This window comes from Eucalyptus grandis, chromosome 5, assembly GCF_016545825.1.
Source record: "Eucalyptus grandis isolate ANBG69807.140 chromosome 5, ASM1654582v1, whole genome shotgun sequence".
In the NCBI taxonomy this organism is placed as follows: domain Eukaryota; kingdom Viridiplantae; phylum Streptophyta; class Magnoliopsida; order Myrtales; family Myrtaceae; genus Eucalyptus; species Eucalyptus grandis.
Window position 1 is genome coordinate 46230890 of NC_052616.1, and position 16285 is coordinate 46247174.

The following is a 16285-nucleotide window of genomic DNA, read 5'->3' on the forward strand; positions in this document are numbered from 1 at the left end:
TTATGACGAGTTAGACTCGTCATTAGTTAATGTTGTCACTTTATATATAAAGTTACCAATTTTCATTCGAAAGTACCCGTTCATCCACCCACCAATAATCCTTCATTCAAAATTCTAACTTCTCTAGTTCTAAGCTCCATACCCAACCTCCGGTGCTCCCCCCCATCGTCTGTTACCATGGCCATGGCGTAATCTCTCTCTCTCTCTCTCTCTCACACACACACACACAAATTGTAATTGATATCAAACCTGACCAGCAGCTACATGGATGGAGGTTGGTCCGGTCAAAGCGGCCGAAGACGAGTGAAGAGAGATCAGGATTTATGTTTACGGGCAATAGGATATGTGGTGTGGGTGAGGGAAATAGGTTTTTTCAGAACTTATTATGGAAAGGGAAAGTTGGTCCTTTTGACTGTGAAGTTCGTAGTCTCTATAAGTAGCATGGGCATGAATATGTTACCTATCATGACATAAATGTCAATTTACCCCTTTAAAGAACATAAACTTTAATCCACTGGGAATATCATGATCTTATTGTTTTCCAGTCACCCAATGGTTTTTGTTGTACATGACTTACAATCTTTAGAGAAATATATCCAACATTGTTTATCATGTTTAGATATGTACATAAACTAACGAATAAATTATCACATTTTCGCAGTGTTTTTACAATTGTAAAGTTAATGTTTTAGTAGGATTCATCCTCAGTAACACTGAATTTCTGTATACATATGTCTTAAACCCCAATTCCGGGGCAGTGTTCAGTAAAGTAGCTACGGATTATACAGCGGCGGGGCCCCTTCTTTAATGCTATGTAATGGTGACGACTGACGACCAGAGTTTTGTTGTGTCATACTATGTCAAGTCTATTTGAGAGGGTCAATTTTTTGACTAAAGACTTCTCTTGCAACAGAATTCACTTCAAACTATTTTAAAAGATCTCTCTCTCTCTCTCTCTCTCTCGTATACAGTACATTTTTAATTATAACTAGTTATTACGAGTCTTGGTTTAAAAGATAAAACAGTTAATTGGACAAATTCTATATATAGTATAATGTCATCTAATATACTACCTTTAAACAAATATTTGGTGCTTGAAGCATTTTGTTATGGTCAAATATTTCCTAACAGGCCATTTTGTTAGTATCTCATGATCTTGAAGAGAGAAGAAAAGAGAACAGTCAACGACTATATCTTTACTTAATAACTTGATAAAAAAAAGTACATTAATGGCTCTATTTATAAGTATGAAGATGCTAACTAAACCCTAATTTCCTTATTTATAATTACTCACTAACTACTGACTAATATCTATAAATATACTTGAACATTCCTCCTCAAGCTAGACCATTCATCTTGCATATCACAAGTGTAACTTTCTTTCATAGACTGCGACCAAAGCGTTGTGTAAACCTCATTACACTAAATAAGGGATGTTGATATCGAAGTTGATTTAAGACAAATTCTGAAGAACACAAGTGATTAGAAAGTTGAAACGTTTTTCTCACATAATCTCAATAAAAGCAGTGTGGAGAAAACAAAATTGCATCACCCAACCATGCTTAACTTTGGATGCCCAATGAAGTTGTGGTCACTAGTACTCATGGCTGCTTAGACACTTGTCAGTGACTTCACTCATTAATGACCCTTGAAATTGAAAGAGTCTCGTAACAAACAATGTCCATGATAGGCATTGTTAAATGTTGGCCAAAATGTCCGACAATGAGAGTTAGAGTATGAGTAGAGTAGAACTGATAAAAAAAAAATGTTGGCCAAAATGGGAAAGTTTCCAAAGACAAGGTGCTAAAGATTGGAAAACCAATAACACCCTAGAAAGCTTTTTTTTTTTTTCCCTTCTCTGGAATTGAATAGGAGAGAGAGAGAGAGAGAGAGAGAGAGAGAGAGAGAGAGAGAGAGAGAGGGAAATGGAATAAGGTTAGAGAACAGAGAAGCTTGACTTGTGAAACTTCACCAGTACAAGATGCTAGTAACGAGACTAATGAGGCTGTAAGAAATGACAAATCTCCCAGACAATTATGGAGAGACTAGTAACTCACGAGATAGATATGCTTGCATAAATCACTGGAGTAGATCTGAGATCGTCACAAACAGAGGATGATAATGCTACTCTTAAAGAGGATTGGTTGTAACTACTCTGGATGATGAAGATCGGTGGATGAATTAAAAAAATTGACTTGGAACTATGAACGGTAGTGATTTTACTGTCATGCTAGAAATGATAACGGATAAGACGATGGTTCATTTTGTTTTTTTTAATATTAACAACAAAAATATCAAGTTAGGATTTTTATTTGGATATCTTTCTTTTAGTGGCTCTGACACCATGTAAATATTTTATGATTTTCTTGAAAGAGGAAGAGAAAAAATACTCAAGAACTATATCTTTACTCAATAACTTTATAAATTATGGAGAGACTAGCAACTCACGAGATAGATATGCTTGCACAAATCACTGGAGTAGATCTGAGATCGTCACAAACAGAGGATGATAGTGCTACTCTTAAAGAGGATTGGTTGTGACTACTCTGGATGATGAAGATCGGTGGATGAATTAAAAAAATTGACTTGGAACTATGAATGGTAGTGATTTTACTGCAGGCTAGAAATGATAACGGATAAGACGATGGTTCATTTTGTTTTTTTAATATTAACAGTAAAATATATCAGGTTAGGATTTTTATTTGGATATCTTTCTTTTTGTGGCTCTGACACTATGTAAATATTTTATGATTTTCTTGAAAGAGGAAGAGAGAAAATATTTTATTGATGACTTTATTTATAGATTAAAATAGATACCAACAAAACCCTAATCTCTTTATTTATAACTACCTATTAACTATTAAGGGCAAAAAAACAACCTATTAACTATGGATTAATATCCATAATTATATTATGACGTTTTTAACCGAGGAGACTTTTTTTTTTTCATATTTTTGCATCAAAGTGTATTATTGAGAAAGTGAGGTGACAACTCAGTATTCTTTGGCGGGTCCAATGATGTAGAAAACTTGACCAATAACAAATTGACACGCCAATGTACTAACACAAACTATATTTTATGTCGCTGCCCCAACAATTTATCTCTCATTCCCTTTTTTATTTATTTTATCCAAAATAAAAATTAAAAAATTTAGACGAGCCAACTAAAATGCAGCAAAGTGCCTGGCCAGCTATTCCTTGGGAGTGTTTCACTAGTACACCCATCAACCCATGAATTGGACCACATTGTCTCAACATTATCGTTTTAGGTTGGTCCCCGTGGTACGAGGGAACTCATTGTGTTCTTCTGCAGGACACATGTTTATATTTCAGTTGAGAAAAAAAAAATAATTTCTCTTTGGCATCCAAAGTGATGAGGATGGTCCAATAATGTTTGAGTAGGACCCTGAGGCATTTATAGTTTGGGAAGTTGTACATGGGTGATTTGAATATGGTCAATTAGGAGAGTGAAAAATGGAGTAACTTTTCTTAGTGATGAAAAAAGGGTGGGGAATGCCGACTGACACTGATGAACCTGTCTGGAGCTAATCAATTTTCATGTTATATGCTCTTAACTTATGAATATTGCTGGGGAATTTGAAAATAGGTGGTAAAAAATAGAGAGGGAAAAAAAAAAAAAAAAAAAAAGAGAAACAGAGCAAGGTCTTAATTAAAATAGTGATTTCTTTGAATGGATACGTGGTGCAACGCAATTGGCTACAATGGAATCTTGTCCCTATGTTAGAATGCTCAGACTCCAAGCTTCTTTTTTAAGACTACGTTTATTTTGTGATAAATGTGGCATTTTTGAAAAAAAAAGCTAGAAATCATTTTCTAGGAAAATGATAACATTTTTTAGTATTCGACTGAAGCTTAAAAATGAATTGGAAAGTATTTTTTATTTTTTGATAAGCAAAATCTCATTGGATTCTTTTAAATTCAGATGCTAGTGACTTCCATATGAGTAGCTAGGGAATTTGACATGGGCATCGGGGTCTTAAAGAGCAAGGGGTACTAGTCTTGGGTCCATTGAAGTCGAGCTTGAGAACTCAGTACTTGTGCCTGGCTCCCTAGTGCCTCGGCCTCAATAGACTCAGGCATGGTCTAGATGGACCTGGGCCAAAGGGTTGGGGCTTGATTTGATGGACCGGGGCTTGGGCGTCAGGTTCTAGGCATGAGTGCTAGAGTCTCGAGCACTGGCAATGGGATCTTGGGCCTTATCTCAATGGACCCAGGCTTGCCCTCTGTGGATCCCGATAGACCCGACCCTGACCTCTAGTCTCGGCCCCTCTGCCAAGGGCTCAGGAACAAGTGTTAGGATTTTTGTATGCAAGCATAAAGTTTTTGGTCAAAGTGTCGATATATAATTATATTTTGAAAATGATTTTTATTTTATAAAAAGGAAATTATTTTTCTAAATTTAAGAATTGGTTTTCCGTTACTTAGGAAAACTTTTTCATTGTCACATTTTTCTAAGCAATCCAAAAGTCGAAAGATAAGGAATTTTTATTTTCATGAAACAAATGTAGCCTTAATCTGCGTACCAAGAGATGATGAACCCGATTAGAACTTTTTTGTTGATAGCCAATAAATCGGACAATGAAGGAAGTGAAAGAAGAAGAAGAAGAATAACAACATTAATTTCTTGAAATGCAAAACATTAATAAGCGGTCAAGAAGCATGTCTTTGAAGAGACATGACCATTCACCAAAATAAAACTAACAATTAATAACTGAATGAAATACCATAACTTATGTAAAACATCCAAGTTGAATCATGTGGAGAAGATAAGTTAATAGAGCAAGGAAAACAAAAGGAATAAATGGACGAATTATAATGAGCTCATGATAGCTACGATGGTCTAGTCTACTAAATTGCATATATTTTCTAATTTTCTTATATGACTTATGAAGTAGGCTTTCTATTGGTAGACCCCAGCTACAATTCATTATATGATCATCCATGTTGTCCTTCCTCAGTTGGGTTACATGAAGTTGCTTTCACCTAGGACATGAACTGCACGAACCTCTATGTAAGCACAAAAGCTTCACTGATTGGTCCAGTTCACAAATGCCTGCAAACAAGGACAGATGAATGAAGATATCCACTTACACAAAATAATATATATCCTAGAAAGAAAAACAGTGGGTATATTGTATTCACTTGAGTGTTATATAATTTTTCAATTAATCATTCAAGTGCTATAAATTTTTTAAAAACTTTCGTTATAAGTATTATGCCATGTCATATTATCATTATTTGGGTGAATGTTATAAAAAAGTTATGGCATTCAAACAATTAGTTGAAAGTCATGTTATTTAAATAAATGTTCTTTAAATATTAAAGCACTCAAATGAGCGTTGTATAAAAGTTATGACACTTGTAATGTCCTTATCCCAATATATATGCGGTATCCAAATCTACACATTAGTGCCCCTAGTTAAGTAATTCTAGTTCAGCATCACCTACGTAATATAGAATCAAGTGTGGCATCATCTCTCACTTTGATTCAACGTTTCTAACTATATATTGCAGTGGTTCTTAGAAATTTTTGGCGACTCAGGCTAACCGATAACCTTGACAATATTAAAAGACAAAGGAAATTAACCATTGGTTTAAAAGTTGATAAGGTTATGAATTGTTAGAAAAGCCCTACATTATACTATTTCTTGAAATGCTTTCGCATGTTTTCGATGGACGTACGATATCAACTAAATTAATGTAATTTCCTTTCGTGTCATTTTGTTTTTTCTTTTGTTGTCTGGTGGGTCAAAAAGTTGGATATGTCAAGGTATGTGTCTTGGCCCTCCATCTGATCCAATCGACAATTGACAATTGTCTTAATTCGAGACAAATCGTACACGCCCCCACCCTCCCCACCCCCCAAAAAAAAAAAAAAAAAAGAGAAAAAGAAAACCCTAGCTCATCTTCCTCTCTCCCTGACCATCTTGCTCGCTGGAGCCATTGCAGCTCCAACTATCGATAGAGACTCAAGTGTCGTCCATCGCCAATGTCTCCACATCCATCATTGCCGCTAATGGCTGCCCCACCACCACAGCCCGACGCAACTACTCTCTCAAAATAGTGGGGCCGATTCTACTAGCCACAATGAGAGAAGTTAAAATTGGAGTCAGGGCAAGATCAATGCTAAGTAGCAGAGGGCAAGACTTTAACATGACTGCAATCTTAAAAGAGACACGAAAGCGATAGCCCATGGGGTCTCTTCCATAACAACATAACCAACACCGAAAATTGTCCATATGCTGGATGGTTTGTTGTGGAGCAATTGGGTGTTGGTGGGCGTTCGTTATAGTGGCTGCTGTTGGGTGGTGACTATCAGTGGATATGCCAGGCGGGAGGCAGTGAAGGAGACGTTAGGGGTAGAGGCATGCACGCTATACAGGAAGAGGAGAAAGATTGGACGAAGTCTCTAATTCAATTCACACAGTAGAATTTTTTTTGGAGAGCCAGGCGGCATGGATCCTCTCCTTGGTGTCCTAGAGAATTCCAATCGTTAATTTGTGAAAATGAAGCTTTAGTAAAGGTTGAAATTTTTACCAAGATACGAAGGGAATAGAGGACCTTTCCCATCCTACTTAACTTTTTGTCTCGATACACCAAGCCATAGGAACGCATGTGAAAGGTTGTGATAACTAATTGGTTGATTGATCCCAAACAGTCACTTGCAGGCACGTCCCTTGATTTGTCATGAGTGGTACCCTTTCCTTTCTGCAATTTGGCCTTTCCCTTAAAAACCCTTTTTCTCTTTGACCATCGAATACCGGGAAAACAATTCTCGAAATAAGATGCATTGCGATGTGAAAATCACAAATAAGTAAGCACCGAGTCCATAACGTATCATATTTTATTTGGACGTACGTAGTACTTGTGGCCACTGAATACGTAGAATGGCATTGGAAACTCATTCCCTTTTGTAGGATCAATAAATTCCAAGATCTACACGCATTTGGACAATAAAAAACATACACATATCACCTGGCGAAATGTGCCTACTTCCAAATTAAGACGAGGAATAGAACAGCACATGGCGCAACACTGTGATAAAACAACAATATCTATTAACAGGTTCCAGCCAAAACGTCTCCCGATATCGAGGTGGAACAATGTCGGGCTCGACGCCCCCTGCTTTGGAAACCCAAAAAGAAATTATACTTACGGATCCAGATCGGACATCCCACCACCGAAAAAAAAGTAACAATAATTTGGCCTCGTTTCATCGGGCGAGTGGCTGAACTTTGCCGTCCTACTTGACTATGGAGGAAGAATATAATATATATAGACATGGTTGATATTATAATGCGACCAACTGGAATTCGTGAGAATCTGTTATGGTAAAAAGACACTGCAAGTGTCGTATCTTCTATATGACGATCATTTTAATGTCATAATTCTTTGGCCAATCACCTAAATGTCGCAGCTTTGAAAAAAAAAAATGTTCCCTCCAGTGTTCTAACATTTCAATCGACTGACCTAGCATAGAGAATCCCACATGGCACTAAAATCTATTGGCCTATGTCTTGAATGCTCTTTAAAAGTCGTGACACTCAAATAATCGATCAAAAAATTATGACATTAAAGTGAGTGCCGCAAAAGAAAATAAAAAATTATGGCTAGATTTATTAAAATTGGTCATAAAGGTGTTAAATGCGTTATAAATAAGTTAGTTGTTTTGAGTAAATAAGTTATAAATGCGTTTAAACACAATACAAGTATTATATGAGATCCCACCCATCCTAATTTCTATTACTTTTGTGTCAATCTCTTTCCTCTTTATTCGATCTTGCGCTCGCTCACTCACTTTACACTCTCACATCAGTTTGATTATGAGTTTTTATAGATTGAGTTAAATATGGAAATGTTTTTACAATATGAGTCAGGTTGGCTACAAGTCGGATCGAATATGAATTGCATTGTGTGGAAACGCGTTAAAAACATATTAAATATATCTATTTGGATTGGATCATAGTTTGATTTGACTTATCCGTTCGACGGGTTTAATTATGGCAAGAATGATGTCATTTGCTGCGTCAATTTCGCTATTTTTTTATATATATGATGATGGGTTTAGCGAGGTTCAATCGGTTTAAGTAATGAAGGGGTTTAAAATAAGTTTGGATAGTAAGTTGTCAACAATGTCAAGAGTAGTGCCAATGACATGACTTCTGGTTTTTCGTTTAATGTGAAAGTTATAAAGTATTTGCTAAATTAAAAATTAATTACATAATCCCATTTAGTTAATAAAGTGGTAATGGCGCCGCCTTGAGCATGTGTGGCCCTGTGGGGGGAGAGAACGACAAAGGTGAAAATGAGAAGGTTTAGTGGATTAGGGGTTGGGGTTGACGAGTGCGGCCGGGTGTAGAGTTAAAAAGAGACGTGTCGGTTTGCGATTGGCCCGTTTAGTCGAGAGTGGCTTTGATAGTGATGAGTAGGCCCATGCCTAGACCTAACTTTCACTATCGACGTCAACTTCGTGGTGAATTTAGAAGGGTTGGCACCAATTTCATACATGAAATTCGAAAGGTGGATTGATCGAGAATTCGTCGCTTAAACCGATGAGTCAAGATCGAGAGTCGTGTAGGGTTTCTTTCCCTCCAATTTTCCCGGCCTTGTTTTTTCTCCGTGTCTCATCGGAGGAAACTCATCGATGTGCTCGAGCTTTTGATTGATCTGTTATATTTTTCAACTTTAATATTTGCGTGATTAGTGTTGCGCATTTAAAGAAAAATCCTATGGATAAGTATATTGAAAATTCTAAAACTTGTTAAAAAAATACAATGGGGTTCTAAAAATTTCTAAAAGTAAAATTAAATCCTAAAACTTGTTATGAAAATGCAATCGAATCCAAAAAGCTTTCAAAAAGTGTAAACAAATCCTAAAACTTGTTAAATTGATTCAATCAAATCCTTTATTTGATTGCACTTTTTGAAAAATTTAAGACTTGACTACACTTTCATGACAAATTTTAGAACTTCTAATGCATTTATCCTAAAATGTTATTATGAACTCCATTATACCTCTGCTCCGCTCTAAAATTCTCTTCTGCGTGTCTAATCCTCTGACTTTAAAGGTCATCTGATGTGCACCAAAGTGAGAGATAAAAAGCCCATTATAGAAGCAAACCCAAGCCTGAATTGCATAAATTAAATAGTCTGACGATGATCTGAATAATCTTAATGGGCCGGGCCTCCTCGCTCACGAGCCCAGTTCAAGGCCCTTTGACAAAAGAAATCAAATCAACATGCTGATTCCATCATCTCGCGCAGCACAACGTGCACGCATTTCCTCAAGCGAAACCAAAAATTTCGAGATCTAGTTGACGTAATTTGATTATCGCCTGGGCCAGGCCAGCCCGGTTTTCACCGGAATTGGGCCAACCCGGCCCGTTCCAGCACGATTTTTCCACTTCCCGGCCCATTTAAAAACCCTTACTCAGATTGTTTTTGCCCATTTCCAGCATTTCCATGACCGCTCAGTCGGAAGATTTCATCTCTTGTCCTCTTCTTTTGTTTTGTAATATCGACAAGCGGAAAAAAAATGAGATTAGGAAGCAAGCTTGAAGCTCGAGATATGGCCGCGGAGCTTGCCGTGAGCTCTGTGCTATGGCAATCGTGAGACCACCGATCGAGCGTCCATGACCACGACGATATAGATCTAGCAGTCCTAGCCGGAAGCTCAAATATGACAGGCCATGGCTCCCATGAACTCGAGCTCGGGTCATGGCCATGGCAATTTTGAAACTCGGGATTGGGCATCCATGGCTCGTGACTCGAGATTTAGCAACTATGGCCACTGTTAATAAGAATCAGCATGCGGATTGAAATAAACACGTTGATTCGAGTAAGAACGTTGATTGATTGATACGGATTGAATTATTGAGACTTCATGTTATGATAGGAAATGCACGCTGTTTTTTATTTACGTGTCAATCAAATCCTTGCACATCATTTGAGGATGACCTGGTGTGGAGTGGCTCGGGAGCGGCGCCTTGGTCTTTGAGGCGGGCCGACGACGACGGCGACCGGACAATGACGCGGTGTGGAGTGGCGGAGGAGGCGCTGCAGGTCAACATGCAGTGACAATACGACTCATGTCATGGCCTCCTCCTCCTTAGAATCCAGCTCTGGAAAACAACAAAGCCCAAGAAAAGGTCTTGAAATTTCTGAAGTCCATGAGAAAATATTTAGGTACCCAAACAATGTCACGTCAATTTTACACAAGTCCATTCAACATGAGACACGTGTCACTTATCCACTAGAACCCTGCATCCTCTTTTTCTCCAATTATATGTTTGTATTTATTTTCTTCTTTTTTCCTTTTATTTCATTCTCCTTCCTTTCACTCCATTGGGAACAACAATAGACATACATCCCTTTCCACCATCATCTCAACGTCGTCTCAGCCCTCTGTCGTCAAGAATGAGCTTCATCGGCGAACTTGAGTCTCAAATTTTGGATCTAATCTTGAGTGAGCCCTAGGTTTGTGATATAGAGCTAGCTTGACCTTGAATCTAGGTTGATTCAAGGTCGATTGGTGTAGGCAATGAACAAGGCAAAGGCGGTAGCATGGTCTGTTGATGTGACAAAGGGCCTCGACCTCCTGGCCAACACGGGTGTAAATGCAAAGGGTGCAAGGATGGAGGGGCTAAGGGAGGGCTCAAGGATGCGGACGATAGGAGGTTTGGGCTTGTTCTTGGATTGGGGGTAGCCGCAAGGGCGGCGAATGACTTATGGATGGAGGCGATGGCATTGAAGCCACAAAAGACCTCGAGGATGCAAGGACAGAGGGAGGGCTTAGGGTCGTAGGTCATGACAATGGGGGACTTCGACTTGTTCTTGGACCCGGGTGTAGCGGACGATTTCAATGGTGGAGTTGTCACTAGAGGGGGATTGACAAATGAGGCGATGGACGAGGTGGAGTTGGATGAGAGATAGTAGATCTAGGTGGGAGGTGGGGCATCGCGAAGAGAGGAGAGAGACAAAGGGAGAGAGAGATTTGACAGGTGGGCCCGCAAGAGACACGTGTTGCATGGTGAGTGGAGAGAGACCGTGAAGAGAGGAGAGAAACAAAGGGACAGAGAGAGAGATTTGATAGGTGGGCTCGGGAGAGACACATGTCGCACGGTGAGTGGACTAGCATTTTGCTAATGTGATATTACTGTGGTACCTAATATTTTCTCAAAGTCTATAACTAATTATGCACACGATTCTGTTTCATATTAGTGTGTAAGCTTTTCTCATTTCATATTAGGGCATGCTTATGATGACGTCATTTCTAAATTCTTTCATGTATTTTCAAGAGAAATGACAATATATTTGCTTATCCATATCTCACATTGTACACTTGCATTATTTTTCTCATTTCATATTAGGGCATGTTTGCAATAACATCATTTCTAAATTCTTTCATATATTTTCAAGAGAAATGACGATATATACTTATTCATACCTTGTAACATACAAGAAAGGCTAAATTGTCCGAAGTCATTAACTCGGAGATGTAACTAAAGCCAAGCTATTTGCGCATTGATTTACATGAGACTAATCAATGCGGGAAAGAGTGGTTTTTCAATGTAATGTTGATGGGAGAAAAATGAAAATAGATGTATTAAGTACTCTCACTATTTGATAACTAAAATTCACACTTCGAAATCCGTTGATAACATGGTTTTTCCTATTCTCTTTTGCTTGTCACTAAAGTCCACCACAGATTGCCTCGACTCGAGGTCAATGAAGCCCCCAATTGATTTTAAGGTTTCAAAAACCTCGGATCGAAGTCAACCACCTCGAGCCGAGCTGATCCGAGGTCCCAAGGGGCTCTAAAGATGGACGAAACCAAGCACAGAGATGCAGAGAGGAAAGAAGAAAGATGGAGGAGAGAGAGAGCGGGCGGGGTGAGTTCACGCAAGGGGATAAATTATCCATGACCTATTATGTCTCAACTAGTCAAAACCAGCGAGACTTTGTAGAAACATACTTATAACCATCACATAGAAAATGCTGATTGAACTCTCAAAATTCCAGTCTGCCTGCTGCCTCGAAACTTCCCCCAATTGCGACTAAAGTTCCCCACGGACCGATTGGTGGAACAGTCAGATTAACTTCGCCGATCTTTTTGACCACTTGTGCAATTCTGTCCCCAGTAATATCGACTATATTATATTGATTTATTAAGTGATGTGTTAAATTATAAATGATATCCAAAGAAGTATATCAACGTTTCATACTCTTTTAAAAACATAGCACATTAATTAGCAAACGAACTTTACAAACTAGTTCTAGTATACCAAATGCACTTCTCTCTCTAAATTCTAATGGTGAACTAGTCTATCCTACATTATTCTTCTGTCTAATGCAACTTAGTGTCTCTTTAAGGTGGTCACGCTTATGTATCACGTAAATGCTGGATATTTCAAGAACATATTTTCTGAGAGCCAAAGAAAAAAATGATACACAAAATATGAAATTTATTAGCTGCTGATTCATCCTAAAGTATTTCAAGAATTTAATGTCAAAGGGACCTTATAATTTTCAATGAATAACGCTATATACACTCTAAATTGATTTGAGAAGTTAATATACTAAATAACATGATAGATTATTGTTAGATGTTTAATCAGAACCTTTTGTACTAGCTTAACCTAACCAGCCATTACTCATCCTCGATGCATCATATCTGCGCAGAGAGAGAGAGAGAGAGAGAGAGAGAGAGAGACGTTGACAGGGATGTAAGGATGTGCCAGAGAATATTTGAACTTGGAAGTCATGACAGAACACTAGTTTCCAAGTTACCAGTAAATTCGAAAGACAAAAAGGCCAATCGCATTGCAGATTTCGTCTCTGAAACCCAACTTTGAAATGGCACAACTTACAAGATCCTCCCTCTTCTATTCAAAACACATACTCACTATCCTCCATGTGCCGTATAATAATAATTCATTTCAAGCTGCATGGTGCATTATGTTACTGGAGTCGGCCTTACTCTTTTTCAATACCAAAAAGTCATTAATAAACCATTCAAAATCCCCAATTTCTTCAAGAGCAAATTCTCAGAAACCTACTGAAGCATAGAAAATAAGAACATTGTGCAGCAAAAAAAAAATATATATATATAACGGCATGATCCATCGCATAAAAGGAACGGTTCACATTGCAAATAAGAAACAATCTCCCTCTTTTCTATGCTACTATACCCAACTCTTCTCACTCCAAAAGGAAAATTCCCCAAAAGCAAAATAAAGAAACTAAATAGATTAGTTCAATGATCCCATTGAAGACATTGTATACCTCCAATTTAAGTTTCCCAAAGGCTAGGAATAAAGTGCAAATTAAGTCATGCAAATGTATATACACGTAGAGAAACATCAAAAGAAAAAGGAAACACCAATGACCAACTTACAGCACTAGATAAAAAGATGCAAAAGCCAAAGGTCCTTTCTTCAAGAAATTCCCAGCAGCCCCAAAGTGATGATGATGATGGTGTTGACGATGATGAGACATGAAGAGGATCCGAGGTTCCTCTCAGCGCAATAAGGATGATTTTTCTCTCTCAACCTGCGACTGATAAAACCAAACAGGCTGAAATTTCTCCTCCTCTTATTTTTCCTTTTGCAGCTGACATGATCGCTCCGATCCAAGCTTCTCTCATTACAAATCACTTCACATTCTTCATATATTTTTTTTTTCTCCTTTACCCATTTTCCTAGAAAAACCCCTCCAAACCATGAACCAAGAAAAGAAAAGAAGAAAAACTCAGAAGGAACTCACACACCTAGTTAGGGTAGTTTCATAAGCTGAAAGAAGCCCAAGATCACTAAGAAAGAGAGAGGGAGATGTGTAGCTGAAGAATGAATATTTTTTACTTTCTTTTTTTCTCTGGGCTAGATCAAAGAAGGGACTGATGAAGACCAATACTAGTGGGATCATGCCAAGAATTGCCCACATTTAATGAGCTCCAACAAATCGATCCTGGATCGGCCGATAGCCCGATTTGATCCACCGGGTTCTGGCACGGAATACTCCCATTCCACCCTATATTTCTGCTTTGGCCTCCTTCAATCCTGACTTCACTGTTGCTACGAAGCCCTTGAAACTCTTCCACTGGAGACATAGGCTTGAAATTATTATGGACTAGTGCTCTAGATTCTCTCAGGCCTGAGGCATTGATGAATTTCTGCTGCTGATGGTGAAAGCTAGATGCAAGCAGAGAAGCGATGGTGGTGGTGGTGGAACAAGAAGAGGAAGATGATGGTGATGAAGAAGTGCCAAACATGGAACTATAGCTTGGAAGAAGAAGTGGGTTCGTGATTTGGGCCAAATCTTGAACATTGAGGCCTGAGGCATTATTAGCATTAAACCCTTCTTGCAAACTGCTGGTGTCTGCACAAGAATTTGCAGGGATGATCGCAGATGACGAAAACCCTAGCCCGAGAGCACTCAACTGAGGATGCAGATCATACAGAGAAGAAGAAGAAGTGAGCCTAGGAAATGCAAGATTATTGCTCATTTGATCAGCTGGGTTACCATAAAACAAAGGGCCCAAATTCATGGGGTTGCTGTTGTGGTTAGAGCAACTTGAGGAGAGATTCTCCATGTGGGTCTTATGAGGAGGGGGATGATGATCTGATGTAGCACTAGCGGAAGAAGAAGGAGCCGTGTCGGTGGCTGAGGCCGAGGCAGGGCGCTTGACGCGCTTGTTCTTGCGGCAGCCACCGCCGACAGGGACATTCCTTAGGGTTCCACCACGGGTCCAGTATCGCTTGCAGGCCTTGCAGAAGTGCCTGGGCTGGGACAAGCTGTAGTTGTTGTAGTAGCAGAACTTGGTGTTGGAGGAATCACATCTAGGACATTTCAGAGGTTGAAGTTGCTGCTGCTGTTGTTGGGGTGGTGTGTTTTTTTCCATGAGCGGACTACCTGTTGAAGCCATACTGTTGTTCAAGCGCTTCTCATCTATCATCTGATCCTGGTAATGGACACGCCAACGAAGGGAATGAGAGGCAAAACAAAAAAAGAGGTCAAGAAGTTACAAAGCAAAGGGTGTTTGGGGGTGGGAAAATAACAAGACAGGAAGAGAGATTCGGCGACAAGAGCTAAGGAACAAAAAACTTGAGGGCCATGCTTTGGTTTGTCTAATAATTGAATGTGAACTTAGTGAGGCGTTGTGTCTTGGCCAAGACCCAAAAAGAAAAGAAAAAAAGAAAAGAAAGAAGGAATAGGAAGAAAGGAAATTAGACTTGAGAGTGAAATGGGGGTTACCTGTGTCCATTCGTTAGCGGTTGAAGGGATGACAAGCATGGTCTTCTCACAGTTACTCAGCATTTCCCCCCGCTCCTTCTCTCCCTCTCCCTCTCCCTCCCTCTCTCTCTAAGCTCGAAAAGGAAGGAATCGTTTGAAACAAAGAGGGTGCGGACAAATAGCAGGTGGCGACGTGAGTCTTTTCTTGATGGGGTTGATTTATATGCTACAGGAATGAGAGAGAGAGAGAAGAGAGAGATTAATTATTCTAACAATTAACATATGGACTAATGTTTGTCATTTCACGTGATGGATCGGGTCAAGAAATGGAATTTATTAGGCGGGGGAGAATTTTGGGGTTGCTCGAGAATTTTTGTTAGTATTATTCTTTACTGAATGTCTTGCACCACTTGTTACGTTGGTAATCTTTTAGTACGTTCAAGATTCCATTCATTTAGCAAAAAATTAAATATATAAAAATATTTTTAAACAAATGATTGCTTATATCACTTTAAAAAAATAAATAAAATTTTTTTATAGTCCACGAAAATATTTAGACAATTATTATTATCATTGATGAAAACATCTTTTATTAATTAATTATTCGACTGTTATAAGCGATTATTTTTAGGAAAATATATTTTGAATTATTCATTTTTGTAAAATAAACAGAGCATAAATTCTTTTGAAATTTTCAATATTGGTTATTAAAATACACACTGTAGCTTTTTTCTACACGTCTCGTATCTATCACCGTTGATATGAGCAATCAGCGGTGAGAAGCGTGGGATGTGCGGGAGAAAAAAGTTGTGTTCATCCGTTCTATAATTAAATATCCTTCAAAAGGAATATTAAAGTGCTCGAAAATTTCATTAAGCATATCGAATAAAGTTAAAAATGCTAGATAATTGTATCGAGAAAACATTAATCACATGTATCATAAAAAAGATCGATCTATCACGAAGGACTATGTCAACGAGAGTTCTCAAAACATGGATTAGGTAAACTCAAAACGAATCGATTTAATTTAAAAT

At 38.4% G+C, this 16285-nt stretch overlaps 1 protein-coding gene across 2 annotated transcripts; it reads right to left on the minus strand.

Annotated features, from left to right (window-relative positions):
- Nucleotides 1–13111: 13111 nt before the first annotated feature.
- LOC104445259 (dof zinc finger protein DOF1.4) lies at nucleotides 13112–15411 on the minus strand. 2 transcript variants are annotated; one of them, XM_039313196.1, is made up of 3 exons: nucleotides 15273–15411; nucleotides 14541–14979; nucleotides 13112–14396 (listed from the first exon to the last, which is right to left on the minus strand). In XM_039313196.1, the coding sequence occupies exons 1-3, from the start codon at nucleotides 15333–15335 to the stop codon at nucleotides 13903–13905; spliced, it is 996 nt and encodes a 331-aa protein (XP_039169130.1). In that variant the 5' UTR covers nucleotides 15336–15411; the 3' UTR covers nucleotides 13112–13902. The 2 variants fall into 2 exon arrangements, with proteins under 2 accessions (XP_039169130.1, XP_010057393.1); XM_010059091.3 differs by having other exon boundaries at nucleotides 13112–14979.
- Between the last annotated feature and the right edge of the window lie 874 nt (nucleotides 15412–16285).

What these genes read in the sequence shown, in the direction of transcription:
- LOC104445259 (XM_010059091.3), bottom strand. Translation starts at nt 15,335, where the DNA reads ATGCTGAGTAACTGTGAGAAGACCATGCTTGTCATCCCTTCAACCGCT. An exon ending in CCGCTAACGAATGGACACAG is followed by an intron (nt 14,980 to 15,272) that starts GTAACCCCCATT and finishes GTCCATTACCAG; the next exon opens with GATCAGATGATAGATGAGAA.